At 38.4% G+C, this 21,788-nt stretch overlaps 1 protein-coding gene across 1 annotated transcript in view; it reads right to left on the reverse strand.

The window, feature by feature from the left end:
- Positions 1–21,788, reverse strand: part of FREM2 (FRAS1 related extracellular matrix 2) — a 115,522-nt gene that overhangs the window by 5,438 nt on the left and 88,296 nt on the right. The window contains exons 15-23 of the mRNA XM_079319032.1: positions 20,766–20,897; positions 19,859–20,190; positions 10,411–10,603; positions 8,101–8,205; positions 6,818–6,945; positions 6,607–6,741; positions 2,230–2,356; positions 1,856–2,043; positions 839–985 (exon numbers count right to left, since the gene is read on the reverse strand). Of these exons, the coding sequence (XP_079175158.1) occupies positions 839–985; positions 1,856–2,043; positions 2,230–2,356; positions 6,607–6,741; positions 6,818–6,945; positions 8,101–8,205; positions 10,411–10,603; positions 19,859–20,190; positions 20,766–20,897 (1,487 nt within the window). The remainder of the gene's footprint in view (positions 1–838; positions 986–1,855; positions 2,044–2,229; positions 2,357–6,606; positions 6,742–6,817; positions 6,946–8,100; positions 8,206–10,410; positions 10,604–19,858; positions 20,191–20,765; positions 20,898–21,788) is intronic.

Below are 21,788 nucleotides of genomic sequence, written 5' to 3' on the forward strand. Positions count from 1 at the left end.
TACTTTTGTTTCTTCATATTCCCATTTTTTTGGGCAGGAAAAGGACCAAAAATCATGGCATTGGAATCAATGGAAATGAATTCTTCACAAAAAAATGAGACTTAGTTTTCCCAGAGGCAGATTGGAAACTCTTTATACTTTTTGCTTTTTTGTTAAATACTCAACTGCTTACAATGAGACCTTTAATACTGAAGTGGCCAAGAGTAGAATCAGTCTCTTCCTTTTTCCCTAATTTATACATTTGAGTTGTGCATACAGTTTAGCAAATACTAGAGACAAACACATTTTGGCTGAGTTATATAGATCAAAGGGCTGAGTGCACACAACTGAAGGATTATATATAATTAAGTAGTTGCCCCCTTTAGTTGTCAACTTTTAGACTTTCCTTTCCAGTGCTTCACACTGTGCAAGTTTGCAAGGAAAGAATTGCACATAAAATGCTGAGTATCAACTTGATTTTGATGAAGTTCACTATAAATACTTATGATTTTTAATTTTTTGTCTCTGAGAAGTGAGATGGGAAGCAATAAGACAATGCTGTGCAACAAGAATCTTATTAACTTCTTAAAAGAAATGTACAAGAACAATTTGCATAACTTCTGGTTAGCCTGTGGAATTATATAAGAGAAAAGCAAGAGTATCCCTACTGAAACACTTTAATAAGTGTTGCAGATTTTACATCTAGAAATTTCCAAGCATTTATAATTGTGTTTGACTGTCACTGGAATCAGAATAAATCTTTGTTGGTTTCAATTTGACTTACAGTTAACAACAATACTTGTGGCAAGTGTTTCCTCCTTGGTTCAGTACTCCTGCTAATAAGCTACAGAAATCATACCTGAAACAGAGGAGTTGAGTCTACTTTAAATCCATCAGAGCCTGGCTGTTTAACTAATGGAATGGCTTCAGGATCATCTATTGCAAGTTTTGCATTAAAAAGTACATTTCCAAAGCTTGTGGCTTGTGTCTCTGGCTGAGCTTTGTCCTGCATGGAGGGAAAAAAAATGTTTATAAAACACAGATTTATTTATTTGAGGAAAAATAGTTTTAGCATTTACTTGCAATGTATCAATTGTGAAGCTTAAACACGCTATTTTATGCAGTCTAGGGAAATACCACTACAAGAGAAAAGACATGAGAAGCAGTTGTGGTCCCATCTGACTTGTGCTAACTTCTATTTAATCTCTTGACCTTCTGGAATAAAAGGGGAAAACACCAGAAAACCACCATAGCTACACTTCTTGAAAAAAAAGGATACATAAATGTGGTCTGAAATGTAAGAAGTCTACTTCCCAGTTTAAAGAGGCTACATTCCATTTCATTAACAGACATTCACATACATTTCGCTTATTTAGCTTATTATCTAATCATCTTACTTAAAGTTAACTCTAAAAGTTGGACATCAGGTCTGTAGTTATTTTCAGGAAGGAAATTAGATCATCTCTTTCCCTATGGACTACAGAGGCAACCTGGATGACTAACTTTTCAGTCATACCCTAGATTTTGGGGGGCTAAATATGAAACAAATTCCAATCTTTCACTTGCATGTTTCCTAAAATTCTCTCTATGGTCCTTGGATACAGACAATGCATAGAAAAAGCCTATCTTGGGATTCTAACTTAGGTCAAACTCTTAATGAAGGCAGTTCCCACAAAGTTAAAGAAAAAACCAGGAAGGAAAAAGGCAAGATACTGCCTCCATCAGTTCATGTTAGCCCGGAGCTCAAGTCAAAAATCTGGAAATCTGGTGTTGTTGAGAAAATTTTAAAAAACAGTTAGGTTTTGGATAAAAGACAAGTTAGAAAAAAAAATTAAAAAAATAAAAATATGCATCCTCCCAGAACTAGAACACTTACCACAATCTTAAACCTGTAGAGAAGGGATGGAGAATCAGCAAGGCACCCATATTCAGTGTTGGATGGATTGTATTTGGGTACATATCCATCAGCTCCAGTGCACAGGAAAACCTTCTCGATGCTACAGTAGAAGGAATCACCCAAATTCTGCACTGGATCCACCATCACCCGACCGTATATGACATCACCTGTGAACAGTGCACACAGTTCACAACCAGTTAGACTGGAAAAGCTCTGAAGCTGAGCTAATAAAGCCTTGTCAAAAAGCTGAGTGCAACAAGCACAAGCCCTTACTCCTATCTTGTTTTGACAGCAACAGAATCCTGACAGTGTGGAACACAAATTAAATGTTCATGATCTGTGCAGAATTGTACCTTCTGAGAAAGCAACGTCACTTTCTTGCCCAAAGCCCATTGAGCCATCAGACAGCCACAAAGTCTTTTTGGAGAGGAGGAACATCTGGGTGTTCAAGCTGAACTCAGCAGCCACTGGGTCACTGACCTAAAACCACAAAAGCATAAGGCTCTTCAACAAGACTTTTTGATGAGAAAGACATAGCATGGTCTTAAACTCTTAAAACAAAGCATGATCTTCTCCCAGTGTACATCACTTATCAGCTCTGCACATCTACATGCAATAATACAGCTTAACAAAAAGATATGCTAGTACTAGACATATATTGCTACATATTTTATAAGCAAACAACCTTTGGATTACCTGCCTCTGTTACATTTAATAGTATTCTAAATCCCAGCTAAGGAGGTGTCCAGGGCAACTTATGTGTGGGAGTAATATGAGGAAAATTTTTCCCTCAAAAACTTGTCTCTGACTCATCCAGCCTGTTTTCTCTATCCCATTTTCATTCTTGCACACAAGAGCCACCTCTTCTTCTGATCCTCTGTCAATATTTGAAAGCATACATCGCTGAGAATTTATTTGCAAGTATCAGCTCTTCTAATGTGCTGCAGGATATATCAGACCATGCATCTGAAAATGCACCAAACCATTTGAACACCTTTTTATGCTAGTATTTATCTTTATATATTTGACATACTTATCTATGGTTCTTCCTTGATTACATGAAAAGTAAAAAATTAATCAATACTATCAGCAGCAGTTTTTCATGGGACACAAAAAAAAAGATAGACTAAAAAGGGACATGGCATAATAAAAGTGAAATTATACAGGGATAGAAGAACTGGGGGAGCCTAAAGTTCAAAAGGATGCAAGTACCTGATAAAACAACGTGGAAGACACATATATCCGAAAAAAAAAAGAAAAAAGAAGAAAAAAAAAACAAACCAAGAGGCCACTAAACAAATATATAAAAAAAAGCTAACATATATATGCACATTTATGCATATATGTGTATAAGTGTGTGGACAGGAAGGAAAGAAAATAACAAGGAAAACATTCTTGCTGGCTCATGGACAAGAGTCCATTTCACAATAGAGTCCCAAAACTATCAAAGCAACAGGATCTGGCAAGAAGAACATACAGTTCAAACCCTTTTTTAAATGGAGTGCTACTCTTCAGAAAAAGGTGCCCTGCCATCACTGTCTTCACAAAGGAAAAAAAAAAATAAAAGAGATTAAAAATTCCATTCCCTTAGAATGCATCTTCCTAAATTCCTGGAAACCAGGCTATTGGGTTGTTGTTCCACAAATACCTGATTAGCACAACTGTTTTTCAGCTATTATATATGACAATAGTTTAAGTGTGAGTATTTTTATGGGCATTTGAGACATTTTATATAAGAGTTCTTAAGGATGTGAGGAACTCCAGGGTGAGAAGAATAACTGGCAATTTATTCTGGCTATTTGCCACCAACTCTGTCCATCAACTCTGCATATAGATGATGTGAGGACACTGCAGATCACCCACAGATCAAAGCCCATGTAATACTTGGTACCTCATGGAAAAGGGCACTCCTGAGATTGGTCCCTCCCAGAGCAACAAGTATCCTGAGTATGGAAGGGCTTCTGTCAGGAAATAGTCATACACATTGAAAGAAAGGAGATGCTGAAACGATTGGGATAAACAAAGCTTGGAGGTTGAATACTGTTCATTTTCAGGGAATCCCAGAGTTAGTGGTAATATAATTCTTACTAGAGTTCCAGGCTACCTGCTTCTTCAGGGGCCATAGAGAGAGGAAGAAAGAGATATGCAGATGATACATGTCAAAAAGGAAATGTTGAACCAGTGGGGAAACACCAAATACATTTTCTTCTTGATTCTTAAAATGGTTCCTCACTTGTGACAAGTGAAAACAGTTACGAAGGAAATTAGAAGAAAAAGTTTCCAAGGAAATGAAAAACCTCATAATAAAAAGCCCAAGAAGGTAATTCAATATGGGAGCTGGAGCACTAGACTAAGAATTGGGGGACAGAACCCTTGTCCTGCCTCATCATTTTAACATTAGACTTTAAAGTCAAAAGTAATTTTCGTCCAGTTGTGACACCTACACTCACTGATTTCAGGGAGTCACAGAGTGGTTTGGGTGGAGGGCACATTTAAGGATCATCTCACCCAACTTCTCTGCCATAGTCAGGGATTCCCACTAGATCAGGTTGCTCAGAGCCCTGTCCAGCTTGGCATTGAACACTGCTAGGGGTGGGGCACCCACAGCACAGCTTCTCTGGGTAACCTGTTTCAGTGCCTCACCAGCCTCTTTGTAAAAAGTGTCTTCTTTTCATCCATCTAAACATACCCTCTTTCAGTTGCCCCTTATCCTGTCACTGCAGCCCTTGGTAAAAAATCTGTCTTTCTTATAAGCCCTGTTTATACATTGGAAGGCCACATTAAGATCTTAGTTTATTCTCTTCTTCAGACTGAACAACCCCAAATCTCTCATCCTTTCTTCATAGGGGAGGTGCTGCAGCCCTTGGACCATTTTTCTGGCCCTCCTCTGACCCCCTCTAACAGGTCCACCTCTTTCCAGCACTGGGCACCAGATGACTGAATGCAGTGGGCTGTCCAAGATCTTAGGTGTTCCCTAGTTTAAGGACTAGCATCCTTCAGTCTGATCCTTCAGTATTTTGTTTCTTGTCTGTAAAAGAGTGGACACCAGTGTTTACTCAGTTTTGCAAAATGACTGAAAAGTCTTAGAGGTAAAGTGCTAGATACTGCCCACTGAATTTGTGCTATTGTACTGCTGCTTTTTTGGGACCTTCTTTTCGACACAGTGTTTCATCTGATGATCAGATGGAAAAATTATCATGGGCCACAGAAAGCCCAAGCCACTTTTACTATGAGTATCTCAAGAAAAAGATCTGGTCTTGGTTTGAAAATTGTTGGTGATGGGGGTTTAGCTGGTCACAGTCTATGACATTTCTGCAACTTTGCACCTTATTGAATATTTGAATTGATTAACCTGAAACTTCCATATATTGTATTATTAAAGCCTTACCTGATATAATAACCCATACAGTGCCCATTTATTTATTACAAGGCAGTGCTAATTCTTAGCTTTTACTTGTAGGCTACTTCCAGGTAAGTTAGGTCACTTCCTAGGCTACTTTGCCCATTTTGAAATTATTTTTTCTCATTTTTTGATTTTTCTTTGAAATATCAATATCTTATTGTTCATACTAGGATCAGGAACAAGTTGTGGTTTAGAATTGCTATGAATTGCTCCAGAGTCCCTAGAAGTTGATGAGAAATGCCAGACAAAGGCTGAAGTGCTGAACTAGTAAAAATTCCCCTCACCCATTCCATTCAAACTTTTCCAAAATGTTGAAATGTAGTTAATTTTCAGAAGGCAGGTTTCACATCAGATCATGTATCATCTCACTTCTTTGCCAGGACTTAATGCCCTATCAGGAATCATCTGGTCTCCCACAGGTGGCATAGTGCCAAATGAAAGCATAAAGACTGAATACATTTCCATCTGTACTCTGCCTAAGACAACAGAAAAGTGATTGTGTACCCCTGACTGATATGGATTTATTATGTAAGATGATTTAATACCATAACCTATATTACTAATGAGCATGAAACCACAGCCACACGGTCCCAGTATTAGCTGCATTGGTTCCAAATAACAGAAATTATATAACTTCCTCCTTACACATCCCAGGTCACACTAGCCCTTTTGATAACCTGGAAAGCTGGCAGTTTATGTTTTCTTAACTATCCACCATGACCCCAGGTTTTTTTTTTTAAACCAATGTTTTCTACAGCAGAATCCATTTCTCCATAATTTTTTCCCAGCTACAGAGCTTCACAGCTGGGCTTTATGAAAGGTATGCTGTTTGCCTGTTACCAGATGTTTCCATATGATCCATATTGCTATGGACTAGATTTGTTTTGGTCACTTTGTGAGTTTTTAAGCTAAGAATTTTACCAGTGTTGCCTATCTGCACCTCCCTCTACAGTCAATGAAGGAAGTCCTACATTAGGACTGAATGAGTCTTCCTCTAGAGACTCCACTTTTAATACCAGAGTCCTAAGTCTGATTTTGTGTCACGCGAAAATCTTCTGATAATAGTTTTATATTTTCCTAATTAACTGATAAAACTATTTACTACAGTTAACAGACAAAAAAGTAATTCCCAAACGCTACTATTGCATTACAGCAACTCTCCCCTAAACCAATGGTTATTTAGCAGGAATAAGTTGCACTCCCCCAGTTTAGGAATGCCTAGGAATGTTTGTTAGCAAGATATTTGGTTTCTACACTTTTATGACAAGACCAACAACTGGGAATCAAATCGGAAGGAAACATGATGAGCATGTCATTGGAATGGCACCTGCTGGAATCGGATGTCCAGGTCAAAAGTGATGGGCTCCCTAGGATTGCAGATCACTGGCAGGCTGTACTCCTGATGTGGGGCAGTGGTGCAGGCTATCAGCTTCACCGTGTACGTCCCAGAATAGTCTCTAACCTGGACACAGAGAGAGGCAGCTGTACCACCAGCATCCTGCTGGCTGGGCAGCAGAAGCTCCCGGGGCTGAGCTTACCGCAAAGTCTGACACGAAGCTCCACTGCTGCACTGGCAGGTTGTAGGTGGGCTCACTTCGGGTGAGGCTCAGGCTGAAGGTGAGGCCTGGGTGGTCAGCTGACATAACCATGGAAGTTAGAGATGAAGCTAGAAACGTGCCAAAGAGACAGATTTGTCACCTTCAGTGCTTCGCCACAAACTCTCAGAGCCTGAAAAACACTCCCAATAATCCATCAACCATAATGCCATAGCTGATGTTAATACCTTAACAGGGCACTGGGTTTTATTAACTGAAACTAAAATCAATTACAGTCAGCTCAGCTGGGCCTCCTTGATTCTTGTTCAAGTGTCTATTCAGCAGCTGATTTTGGGCTGCACGACAACTGTATGAAGAATAAATTTGAGACACTCAAAGCAGTTAGAGTGGAGTGGCAGAGATCTATAATCCCTCTTGTTTTAAACTTGGAATGTCAGCCCAGGGAAACACAACATAACTTCTCTTAAAACACTTTTGTCCCTGCCTGATAGATAAAACCAAACACACTAGAAAGCAGCTGAGAAAAAGCAGAAGTACCGTGAAGGAGTTTTATGGGTTAAAAAACACCTGAGTTAAACTAGAAGAGATTTCCTATTTTTTTCCTCTTCTCACTGTTGTTCAGCAGATTTAATTTAGTTAGATATTCTTTTCCATGGCTGGCATTCATGCTCAGATTTACGTCTGTAGACCGAGTCTTACACCTGTAATTATTCTGAATAAAGGCAATGGGGTTTAAATAGATTAAATTGCAGAAACAGGTCCTCAGCAACGACTAATTGAATGTCAGTGAGAGTGTTATATTAACAGAGTGATACAATGCCCACACAAAACTTTTTCTTGCTCTCTGAAAAAGGTCTAAATATCCTAGGAAAGCCTCAAGTTAGAAAAAAAATTTCAATGCTAAACTCCTAGGGCAATATAAGTAAATAGCGATTATAGTTATGGAGTTAAAAATATGTATCTATAGATCCCTAATGGACACAATGGCTTAGATCTTCATCCTTCATAAATCAGGATCTTCTTGATCAAGTGGAACTATTTGCCTTCCACCAAATCAATGTACATTTCAACAAGTTTGACAACCTGAACACAGTCATCAATGACAAGCAAGATATCTCAAGTAGAGGAAAAATCAGTATCTGAAGAGCAGTACATAAAAACAAATCAGCTATCAGAAGCAGAAGTAGAAAAAACCCAAGAATAGTGTGAAATTTGGGAAGGTGTCTTTATTCCTGTGGCACTGCTGAAGGGTAGGGTACACTCACCAGGGTGGGACATGACAAACAGACCATGAAACCGGGCTTCAGTCTTGAAGTTGACAACCAGGCGCCCCTCCTCACTGATGCGCATGCTGGTCGGGAACAGGGAACCTGCCAAAAAAAACAATCAGCAAGTGTGTTCCACCTGCAGCTGACAAAGAAAGCACACTCCTGTGAAACACCAGACCCACTCTCATCTACCCTTGCCATGTCACATGTCTGGGGGGGCCTCTGGTACTTTTTGGGTTGACTCCAGGTTCTTCTCAAGAATTTACACAGAGCGGTCTCGAGTTTTCAGGACGTGATGCAGCTTCCAAAACATATAGGGAAGTGCCCTGCAAAGCCATGCTTATACATGTTACCATGGACCCACACAGCTGCTCTAGTAGGTTGAGGAAAATCCACACAGTGGTCTGTGCTTGGGTTCAGGCAGCAGGGTCAGCTGCCACAGGATCTGCAGAAGGAAGACTTTTGTTTTCACCAAGTATTCAAGCTGACTCCTAGCAATGAAAGCTGCTCCAGAGATGCCTTTATCAATGCCTCCCTGCCCACTGTGCCAAGGCAGCAACAATCAGCATTAGCTGGAGCAGCTGGTTGTGACTTCCACAGCAATCTGCTCTAGGGTGCTGCAATCTGTGAAACTCCTTCTGACAGGCCTTGGATTGCTGGCAATTTTTGGCATGCTTTTGGCACAAAACACAGGCCTTATGTATTCTAATTTCAGATTACAAGATCTGGTTTAGACATCAGAAGTGGTTTATTTCTGTAGCTTGCAGCTAAGGCCCTTTTTTTCTGGAGTTCTGCAAAGCTTTAGAGTCCAGGCATTTCCTCCAGTGCTCCCTTACCAACAGCCAGTGATGTACCACTACTCTGCTTGCCAGGAAAAAGAAGGAAACAGGAATGGTCCCTTGTAAATGTGCTGGAAACCTAACACATCAGTTTGAATGTATGCCACCTGTACAAAATAATCTGTACCAATCATATTTCTTGGTACAACAGAAATAACTACATATTCATGTATGACTTAGGGCTTTAGAAGACCTTGTCTGCTTTACCATGTTACTTAGAATTTATGTAGGACAATTATGTGAGTGGAGAGGTATGGAAAGAAATTGGAAACTAGTTAACCCCTCCCCACCCACAAAAACAACTGCTGAAAAAAATACTACCCAAATGAGACTGTGATATGTTGGGAGTTATTTTGCACTGGTTGTTTTCAAAGGGAACTGAAAATGTTCAGCACCTCCAAAGATGTGGCCATCAGCTTCTTAAACAGAGAAATTAAAAAATTAAGACAGGGAATTGTGGCAAAGATGCACCACATAACTACTGAGACAGAGGATTAGATCTGGTTGTTATTTGGTGACCAGCACATCCCATGATTTGTGGCATGTGGCTTATTCTTTAGCCATGGCATGACATGCGCTCCATTCTTCATGCACTGCAGATTCCCTTGCAGCTCCTCATTTCCTGCTCTTAACAAAAGAACAGAAATGGTACAGCAATGATTTCTGTAGTTCACATACAGAGTTAGCAGAAGGAAAAAGTGATTTTAGGTTCTCAGAAGTCCTGAAATTGTGTATATACATAATTACAGCTGGTACATGTATCCTACCTTAGGCTGAGAGGGACAGGAAACACCTGAAGTATAATGCTGGGAAATATTACATAAATTTGCATAAAAAGAACAATGCAGCACACAGGTACAATAATATATTTTAATCTTGCACATATACCTGTATATGACTATTTGTAGAAAGTAAATTAACTTTTTAGAAGATAAATTACGCAATGATAGTTTTTGACTTGTTGACTAGTTATAAACTTTTACTGTCAGCATCTAACCTATTGTAGAATGTCTCAGAGGACAGGCCTCCATTATATAGTTCTGTTTCGTTTGAATGTTTAATAAAATCTTCAAAATATCAAGTTTCTGAAACTGGCCATTCACAGTGAGAAAAAATGGTATCACAGAAAAGCTTCAATTATTTTCATTACAGTGCAAACATCTTGTGTGCTAACAGAATTTGGTTACATAATGTACTCTGAAGTTCTGAGTAAATATAAATATTTTAAATTTTGCACATGTACTTCAAATATAACAATATGATTGTCTTTCTTTGCAGTAAAAGAGCTGATATCAACTTTACATTATTTTCATAAACACTCTAGCAGACACCCGTGAGTGCTAGGAAATGACAGATTGCAATTGACAATAAATGAAATTTTATTTTTTTTTTTAAATATTGGAATGATTTAAAAACCACAGTCTTAGTAACAGAGCATGAGTTCTATGCCAAGAAAATCGACACCCACCTTGGAGCTCTGCCTCAGGTGGGCTGCCAATGCCATCCTTCCACAGGATGGCAGTGTCATACACGAAAGTCAGCCGGAGCTCTGACTGCAGGTCGAAATGCTGCCAGCCCCCGACGCCCACCGGAGAGTGGAAAACGTAGGAGACGTACAAAGGGACTCTCAGCGTGACATAGGACTGCACTAGGTTGAGAACCTGGAAAAACAGAATTGTGTATCAGGGTCGGTGACCATGAACGGCAGCATCACCCAGGCAAGCCGCAGGCAAGAGAAAGGGAAGGCAGAACTTGAAATAAACACTGTGACTCAATCGAATTCTCTCTTTTTGTAAATTCCAGATGCAAAGCCATATTTCAGTGGTTTTCAGTTGAGCTTAATTCCCTTCAAGTTTCATCTTTGTACTTCAAACTGATAAAACACAACCCCCTCAATTTTGACTCACCATTTTTGTTCAGGTTTTTTTAGACTATAAACCACACAGTTACAAAGGAAAGCTTTAGAAATTCTTTAAATATGCTTTTGCATTTGCTCTATGGTTATGCCTTAACCAACTCCTTTGCTTATGTTCTTGTTACTGTCAACTAAGAAACACTGTCTGGAAGAACCAAAAATAATAAGCAAGCTGATATGGATATAAAAATAGAGCCTTTCTTTATAGATTGTACCAAACAATTGTGCTATAATTATCAAAGAATTACATATTCTTTATATGTTTTTTTTTTTTATGAAAAAAGACAAGAAGAAAAGTGTCAGTAAGCTGTCACCTTTTAAGACAGCTCTTATGTCATACAGAGATCTAAACCTGTCTGAAGAGACTCATATTATCTTGTTTTGTTAGAAATACTTTGTCACTCACATACCTCTGACTAGAAATGTTCAATCCAGATCCCTTTAGACCATTCTGGATTTTCTTAGAAATACATGGGAGGAAAGACATTGAGATCATCTCCCAGTGGGAAACTTTTCAAAGTCATAAAAGCTGTTGAATTCTCATTTAGTTCCAACAAAAATATATAAATTTGCACATCTGAACATTTCCCTGATTACCTTACATCCTTCTAACACTCTAAAGAGTGTTTTGCACTATCAGAAATCCCCAGCACTCAGGGAAGTTTACAAGCTGGGTTCAACCTGTAGGAAGTCAAGGTGCTGAATGACCATCACCTTACAGCTGCTTTCCACTTTGAACTACTTGACAGAACTTTTACTAATATAATGTAACCACACATTTACTGCTTGCATGGACTAAATACTTTGACCTAATTAAGGACTTAATTAAGGCAAATGTTCACAGTTGCCACAACTCACTTTCACATGTGACTCTCCTTGATCTGTGCTCTGTGCTACCAAAATGTTTTTGACTTACATTGTTTGACTCATTCCATAATACATGCTAGCATTTAGACAGTAGTCATTTGGAAACACACAGTATCACAGAATCAAAGAATTTTAGAGATGGAAGGAACTTCAGGAGATCATCCAGCCCAGCCCACCTGTCAAGGCAGGGTCACCTAGAGCAGGTTACACAGGAACATGTCTGGGTGGGTTTTGAATGTCTCAAGAAAGGGAGACACCATGATCTCACTGGGCAGCCTGTTCCAGTGCTCTGCCACCCTCTATGCTCTTTCCCATGTTGTGATTTTTTAGTTTATGGCCATTGCTCCTTGTCCTGTCACTGGGCATTGCTGATAACAGTCTGGCACCACTGTCAAGTCAAACACTAACACAGATTGGTAGATGAGATGCTACAGTTGTAGAGTATATTAATGATTCTTTATCGGTTTTACAAAAACACAATCAAGTACTTCTATTTTGGAGCAGAAAAAAGGAGTTTTCTTCTCTCTGTATATTAGATGACCAATTGAAGTTAGACAAAAATATTATTATTTATTACCATTTAAGTTGCAAGAATATCTTTGGAATACCTGCATAAATAGCTGAGAAATCGTTTTGTACAATTTTAAATTGCCCAAAATAACAATGTAATATTCTCACTCCTATAAAAAAATATAGCAATGATGCAAGTGTTTTATGTTTTGCCTCTGAGGCAAATGAAAAAAAAATTAATTTCCTGGACCAGTATCAAGAACTGAATAAACACATTTGATTGTATTAAAAATGTATTACTGTTGTAAAGTTATCCCAGACAAACTGTGTTGGCTTTTCTCTCTGCCTTTTTGTTCTATATATGCATGCTGTACTGTAAGAATTAGACACTGAAGTCAGAGATCTGAAATTTAGTTTGCTTATAAGGAAGAGACAAAAGTACGTGGAACAAGATTTAACATATGCCCATTATTTTCTTAAATAGAAGCATACATAATGCTTAATGATAAAGTAGAAGACTGGAATATCAAAGTGAGAATTTAATGACCTTGAGGATTAGAATAATAGTAGTGAGATGAAATCTTATAGCTTAAAGTATAAGGTAATAGAAACCAGTCACAGGGATTTCTGTTGAAATGAAAGACATTCATTAGACACAATAGAGGGGAAAGAAATTTTGTTATGTGAGTTGATCACATCATAACTATGACCTTCCTACCCTCTCCATGTGCTATGATCCTCAGATAAACTGAGGAATGGGGTGGAAATTAGAAGCATGCATGCCATTATACAGAGCACTAGTGAGAGCTTAGCTGAAACAGCTTTGATCATCCAGGCTTGAAAAAGTCTAATTTGCATTGTAGACTGCAGAAAAAGAAATCAGCATAATCAGAGGAATGGCAAAACTATCTGAGCAGGAGTCTAAAATAGCCCTGTTGTTGAGGCCAGCACAACAAAGGCTGAGGGAATAAGAATGCTGTCTGTATATATCAGGAGACTAAGTGCAGAGGAGGGCCACTGATGATGAGAGATAGTGCTGACACGGGAACAAACAGGACTAAGATGGCCATGACAAACACAGCCTAGAAACCAGAAGAGTTTCCAGCCCTAATGTGGTGGCATTCCACCAGAATAGTGAGGCCATGAAATCCTGTTAGGTTTTAGATTAAGTCCACTAGTGTTGGAACTACATTACATAGACTTAAGGCAGAGGCCTGGATTGGGTGACCCATAAAACTCCTTCTAGCTCAGTACCTTATGGCACATCAAGCTAAAAAATCACCCCTCTTTACAAAGCTTTTCTTGGCTCTCAATGTATTATTGGCTCTTCATGTGTACTGTACAATCCACTATTGAGGTTTGTAAGCCACATTTTAGGGTTTTCTTGCCTCCATTTGACGGGACCATAGTGTTAGAGCTTGGCTTATTTTACTGGTCAAAATCTGCTAGCAGGATCCCTTCTGAGGCAAGTCTGCCAGGAACACTGCTCCTCTGACATATTACTGCTGCTCTGCAGAGAAATCTGAAATCTCTCCATTTCTAGGACTGTAGAATTTAAAAGGTTCTTCCCTTTCAGTAAAACCTGCAAGAGGTGTCTGGGCAGCAGAGCTGCTTGCCTCAGCCTGGGAATTTATTTGTGCACTCATGTGCTTCCATCAGTATTGCTGCCACTATGTGTGATTCATGGCATGGATGGAGGAGGAAGGATTTCTTGCTAAAAGCTCACTGAGTTTTCATACACACAAACTCTTCTATAGGCACTCATGGATTTGCAGGTTTGGAGGCAAACCTACAACATGGACAGTCAGAGAATTATTGAATAAATAATTCTCTCTAACAGCAAACAAAAACTTTTAAGAGCCTCTCATTCCTACAAGGGGGAATCTAGTCTTTTGTAGGCAGAAGAGAAAAATCTCGAGACATGGTATACAAAAAGATCTTTTTGATATAGTAAAATAAAATAAAGAGGAAGTCAATTGCAGAGGAAAGCTGGGTCAAAGTGAACAGCCACCACCCTGCCCCACAACGAATTGATGGCATGTGTTACACAGATGGAGGAGTTTGACTTCTCCAGCCCTCCTAATAATGCTGTTTAGACAAACATGATAAAACATTCTTTCCATTGAGTTATCTTTCTTTTCCAGCACTGCATGCAAAGCCTATTGGAAATAGCCAGCTGTTCATTTTATATCTCAATGTGACACTGATGAAACCAAATGGGTAACTTAGAGCTGTGTAAGTGTAGGATCAGCTTAACTGCTGTGGAGAGACAGGACAGGTGCATTATGTACCCATACATCCTATGCACAGGAGATTTTACCAGTTACACTGATTCAGTTCAGTAAAATTGATTTTAAACAATAATAAATGGCTGTGATTTTTAGTCTTCTGATACCAGGAAAGAAATACAGACTACAGCTAAACCCCAGATGAAATGGGGAAATTGTGTCTCACACTCTATAACAAGGCCAGGTCTGGAGAACCTGAGAAGACAGAAGACAAAAATTGTTCCAAGGAGGGAAAAAACTCTTGCACATAATATATATATATATAAAAATTTAGACAAAAAAACATCAAACAGTGCACCTCAAAATTCACGTGTGTAAGATAAGAACATGATTTATACTGGACACAGATCTAAGAAGTAGGGCTTCATACTTTTCAGTAAGATAAATTATCACAGATTATAAATTCTGGTTTAGAATACTGACAATTCCCATTGAGGACTTAGAAAGTATTAATGGGAGTTTCTATAAGTGTTTGCCTTTCTTCCCCTTTCAGATGCAATTTGTCAAACTTCATTAAGTAAAATACACAATTATTTTGAGGATCTGTCAAGTAACAACTTAGAATATTTAAAATAAAAAATATTTTCAATAAAGGGTTTGTGGCATGGACTCTGTTGTACATTTATAGCATGCTTTATTTAGCTGGCTTACATTTCCAGAGGGCAGAGCCTGTCAGTGTATGTGTGTGTGTGTTCATTGATAGTACTGATAAAATTGGAATTAGAAATTAGAATTAGACATTAGAAATAACACAAGTTCATGTTTTATTTTGTATATCTCAATGAAAAAGACTTTACATGAAAATTGTGGTATTATTTCCAAATTAACCTAAGTCTCATTTTCTATTGCATTTACTCATTTCTATTGCAATGTCTGTGAATTTGAGTCACACAAGCTTAACAATGTTATCAACTAGCTGTTTACACAATGTCAGTATGGCAAAACTAAAATTTGGCCCTAAGAAGACACCCACACAGGTAGGTCACAGGTGAAATGCAAAGCAGGTTTGTTTAAAGAAGTCTGAATGGAGAAGAGAATGCAATACAGCCTTGAAATGCCAGTCCCTTGAAAAAATTTAACCTCTGACTTTGTTACACAGCTGGTGCATTCACTTTATAGTTTTTTGTTTTTTTTTTTTTTTTCCTTTACAGCTTAGTAAATGCACATTTGCAGCTAGAGAAAAAATGTTTGACTTTTAGTGAGGTTCCATGTCAAGGGAACGAACATGAGTTTGTAGAGTTTTCTTAAACTTGACTGGGGTTGCTAAAGTGAATAAAAATCTGAAGACAAACATTCCTGTCTGTTTGCGTTTTACAACATCTAGTGAGGTTTTCAGAATAGGTGAGTTTTTATCTTAAAGTATGATTTTGGTAAAACTAGTTCCAATAAAACTGGAAATATACTGTTCCTGTGTAATAAAAAGCCTTTGCAAACTGCCTTGTATAATGTGCAGCAGTACATTAGTGATTTTAAAACCTGTTTGCAGATAGGATTTTGAAATGCTCAGTGCCATAATGTGCAGCATAAATGGGAACTGAACATACTGGAAGAAAGACATTTTCAGTTTGGGCCAAAAACAACTGGTTTTTGAAGACAAAAAAGTGAACTGCTCAGCAATACTCAATTACTGTAGTTTCAAGGTACAAAGCTATACATTCAATATTTTAATACATGTTCTTCACCTTTTTGTTCCTATAAAAGACTTGATTAATGAGCTGTCATTAATAAAATTAGTTTGAATGGTAACTTCCTTGCTTCCCTATTCCATGTCTGGAAATAGACTTGAACTATGGAAAGCAACATTCATATATAAACACTCGGCCAGAACCACACAGAAACCTCCAGATGCCAAACTGCCTGGCTGTAGCAAACAGTTAACAACAGGAGGAAATGAGATCAAATGATACTTCACACTCCATGAAGTAAGTGCAGGTCAATACTTCAATGTACACTTATTAAAGTACAGCCACTTACTTGGTTTTCACTGTCTCATTTTTCCAATTCATTTCAAGAATATCTGTTATTGTTTCAGAACCTGTGTTGTGAGAATGTGAGATGTCTGTAACATACCTGACTCTCACAATGTCTTTATGAAGTAATGTACAACTTTTGTCATCTACTTAAAAATAGCAGAAGACTGCCCTGAAATAGGTGAATTCCCCTTTTGAAAATCCTATATATATCCAACTGTAGACACTGAATTTTAGACTGTGACTGCAGGTTGTCCTAAAGATAACTACTAATCATCAAAGCTGAACTCTAATCCAAATTAATTAGCTCAATTTAAAAAGGGGCAGGTCTTTAATTTTAAGTAGAAGTCCTTTAGACTGAACATCTAAGTCCATGTTTAGTTACATAAATGCCTGGTTTTTCAGTTGTGGCAGACCCCAGGAACAAACTGCCAAGCTGTACACTGAAAGGAGTGCTGCATCTAGCTCACACAGGGTTTGCTCATGCACAGAATAATTGAGAAAGAGAGTGGGTCACAATCAAAAGGCCTCAAAGGGAAAAAAAAAAAAAGAAAACTAAGACCTTCTCTGTATGTATTATGACAGTTCATGAGTTCATGGGAACTGGCTAAGACAGCTGCAGCCTACAGCAAACACTAGGAGCTGTGCCAGAAGAACTGCTCCAGCTGCAGATCTCCTACCTCACTTCTGGCTTACTAAAGTTCATCTTCTTCCCCTACCACAGCAGGAGTTCCTATAAAGTGAAGGTCCATTTAAGATATTGTCAGCTCTTAGTGTGAAATTTCTCTATCTGAATCAACATGGCTGTCTTTGTTTGACCACACAGGTACTGGAGAACTACAATGAAGAAACAAAATTTTGAGCCAAAAGATCTAGCCCAAGTATCTGGTAAATTCAAGATACTAAATTTGCAGTGGTAGCAGGATATGGTAAGAGTGTTTTTGTTATTTATCTGTTCTGTCCGTATAATAGAATTTAGGCTTCCTTTGTCTACTAAAAAATGGTGAAAAACATAGCTGCCAGCTTTCCTCTCACAGAAAAGGATTATTAATTGTTCACTGAAGGAGAAAAAAACAACAATGGTGACAACCACAGAGATAGGGCACTGACTGCCTCCCCTCTCAGCTGGAGGGGGTCATGTGAAGATAAAGACCAAACCTGGAGGAGAATTAAATGGAGGTGGGGAAAACAGGGAGAGCAGTGAAGCGCGTACTGGCTGCTTCACCGCTAGAAGTAATTTCATTTCACTTAATGCACTGCAACCTTTTTTCCATAACCTAGGAGGCACTAAAGGATGACTTCAGCTGCAGTTCCATAGCTCTCCCAGCTTATGTTCAACCCTATCTGCTTGTAAATGAGAGAGCTTACATAAAGTACATAATACTTCTGAAGCCTAAGGGAAGTACAGTTCTTTTCTTTGGCTGCATTGCTACTAATCCATGTCTTTCAATATTGAATATACAGGTTCTTCCAATTTACTAAAATATTGGAATGGTACTTATTTCCTCCTCTGTTTATATGCACATAGATATTAATAGGCTTTATTTAGACACACATTTGTCTAAAGAAGCTATTCACCCTTTTTCTCTAAAGGACACAGAAGTAGTTAAAATGGAAAGGATTCATACCATGTCTTCCTTCCTTTTCACTGAGGGAGAAGTGGCTTACATAGCTACAGATACTTCAAGTTGTGTATGTTTATGGTTGTGTTATGTGGGAAATAAGAATATATGGTTGCATATTGCCTGAACATAAGGAGATAGTCAAAGGAATGATGAGTCAAAGAAATTATGAACTTAAATCATTCTAAGAACGGTGAAGACTGCTGTCATTTTTTATCTTGTGGGAATGTGTAAGGTTTACATCCCACACTTGGATGCCTTCCCTTTCCCTCTGACAGCTTCATAGATCTTGTGGAATGCACCTGTAGGAGGATCTGCTTTCAACAGAGGCCAAACCCAAGCACAGCATGGACAGTGAGCCTCCAACATGAAGGCAGAGACCTTGAACAGTCTCTGTAGCAGACAAGCAGCTAGAACTGATCAGTGAGATGACATATACAGCAAGGACTTTGCATCTGAGATGGGCAGAAGCTCCATTTTATTCTTGTCTTCTGATTTAGAGTATATAACCTCTAGTTAAGTGGGACAGAATGTTAGGAAGTTAACCATGTGCTGAAGAGATCCAGGTGCAATTTCTTGTCCAGGAAACTGATTGTATGATTACCTCTGAACACCCATGGAGTAAGGTGGACTTTAGGCATGTAATTATAACGAAATCAAAACAAACAAAAAAAATCAGTTAATCTGATTAGATATCTCTATGTCCATCAGTGACTACGCTTTTAGTAGTAAATTAGCTCTGTTGCACATGCTTATATGTTTCTGTGGGCGTCTACACACTTTCCACATCTGCTTTATGCCATTTGGAACCAACAAAATGAGAATTTGTGCAAATAAGTCTGCTGAGGTCTCACACAAGACGGATCATTGGAAAAATGTCAAAAGAGCAGAGAAATTATGGCCATTTTACAAAGCAAGTTCATTCTTTTCACAGTGGTTCAATAAGGAATGCTAGTGTACCCAAAAAGTGAGTTAACTGTGGATAGACTCCTCTGATAGAAGTCCTTCTTCCAGCCTATAGGATTATTCCCCAAATATATTTTTCTGTACATAAACTTCATAGTTACAGCCTCTGTACTCCAGAGCCTGAGTGGGATCAGACAGGCTTATATAGCAATTACACAGGGAAGACCCAGGGATTAATTTCACTGTCACTGCTCCAGAAGAAGTCTTGCCCCCCTTTTCCTTCCATGCTACTATCGACTTCTAGAAATAATTTTCCAAAGCACACCTCAAGTTCTCTCCAATTTCTTACTTTTAACTCCCTAACTAGTTTCACAGCTTTGTTCTTAAGCCATTCCATAATGGCAGGTTTTTTTCTTTCCTGAACAAGTAATTTTCTGCTGGGTAATGTGAGACCACTGTGCTGTCTGCACTGATGGGTCATGTTACCCAGTGAACAAGAGATCAGCAAAGCCAAGCTGCTGGTAGGACACTGCAGTCCATTGTTATCACCAAGAAGTCTCTCCAATGTTTTAAAATTGTTTTTTAATATATACCACAATGAATATTAAATAGCCCAGTGGTATCTGTGTGCTGAAAGCAATTCTTCAGAAGGCTTTCATTTTAAGAAAAGATTAAGTTGGCTCACTAAACAGTAGAAGAGCGATTGGTTTGCCCTAAAACACCCCAGAACCGTACTAGGAGAAAATCACAACAAATTTCATCCCACTAGCACAGATGTATTATAAGGGAAATATTTTATTGCAAGAATACAGAGTGAAACCAAGTTCCAGTTCCCTACCTGTCCATCAGTCCCAATGGTGCCTCCACAATCAGTGAGGAGCTCAGACATGTCATAGTAGCTGATAAACTCCCACAAGCAGGCCTCCAGGTTCAGGTTGCGGTAGAAGCGCAAGGTATTGAAGCCTCTAATTGCTGGGCTGTACTGATAGGGAATGGTCTCTCCAATCACATCTGGGTTCTTGGTGGCGTCAGTTAAAAAACCATGGTGGGTCTTCACTTCTGTGTAGTCCAACAGGTTGGAGCACTTATGGTTTCCAACTCTAGTTCCATCAGGGCTCAGTGTCAGCTCAAAGTTGGAGAGCTCCCTTGTGGAAATAACAGGCAGCATGCCTAAAAACATTAATTTATAGCATTGTCACTACATGTCACTTAGACCTGCTTAATCTAGCCAGACTTTGTCAAACACTAATCATGTTATGCCGTTTTTACTTACACCAAATACTGTACTTTAGAATTCAGAGAAAGTTGATATGTTAAGTATGAGAATTTTACCCACAATAACTGTCTGTATACTATGAAGACAAAATATTTCTAAACATATTAGTATTTAAATATAGTAGTACACAACATATTACTAAATTAAAAAAAAATGTGAATAGTAATTAAATGGTATATTTCTATGCACTTCAAAGGAATTTTAGAAAGTTTAGGTCTATTCCAATTTATGTAAATTATGCAGTTAATCTGAAAATGCTATTCTTTACATCAGAGGCTATATATCAATACAGTATCTTATGCACCTTGTTGCAAACTACGCTTTATAACTTTCATAGCATTTTTCTTTGGTCCTACTGTTATAAGATTACATTATTAACTTGCTATTTAAAATAACCTAACAAATAAAATAGCCCAAATAACAGCACATTGTGTAAATTCTCCTAACTGCACAGGTGATTTTCTCATACCATCAATATGTGGCATAGTGACTGTCAGTTTGATGAGGTTGGCATATTCAGGATCTTCTGGGCCAGTGTAGCGCAGTTTGGCAGAGAATGGCTCTGCTCCAACTACTCCTGATATACGAGGCTGACAAAGACCTAACAGAAAAAAGAGAAAGGAACCTCATTTATGTCCACAGGAAACAATCTATACTTTCCCTTGCACTATTTTAGATGCACTTTTCTCCCATGGTACAGGTATCCAAAACAACGAGAATTTTCTTGAATGACAGGTAAACACTTTGAGAAGCAGTTTCCAGAGGTTTCAATGGGAATTTATGCAAAAGAAGATTCAAACAGAAATGATTACTTGATCAACAGAATCACATTTTCAGAACAAGGTGTTGATACTGCATTGGTGTCCTTTCAGTTGCATGTGTCAACCTTACTTGCAAAGCCAGTGCCAAGTGCCATACTTTCTTACAGAGGTCCTCAGAGGCATATGCTTTAATTCCTCCCACTACCCTAAGTTTTATGGAAGATATCCCACCAGTGTTCAGTTGATTCTGGCACTGGATTGGAGTATGCAGTGATATGCCCTCATAAAAAATTTATGAGTCTCCTGATCCACTAGTAATAGAAGTGTAGTTAGAAAGATTGTGTCACAGAATATCTAGAAATATTCTTCTTAGAACAGAGCCAGCTCAAGTTGCTTAAGGAACTTGATTAATTGCTTGCTAATTTGAATTTTGAATTTCTCCAAGAAAGGAGAATGTCTAACTTATTTTGGTAATTCTTTCCAGTGTTAGTTCAGTGTGTTCCAGTATTAGTCCAAGTTTGTAGGACCAGAAAATTAGGTTTGTAATCATATGACCTGAGATATATGCAACTTCTAGTTGCATAGTTCAATACAGAAGGGTCTGCATTCTGGTCGCTTTGTCATGTGATAGCCAAAGGATTATAAGGTACTCTAAGGACGAAACAAGCAAATGTGAAAATCAAAATAGTTCCCTTTGCCCATTTCTGAGGAATTTCAAGAAAAGAGGAGGC

Source organism: Erithacus rubecula (assembly GCF_903797595.1).
Source record: "Erithacus rubecula genome assembly, chromosome: 1".
Lineage (NCBI taxonomy): Eukaryota > Metazoa > Chordata > Aves > Passeriformes > Muscicapidae > Erithacus > Erithacus rubecula.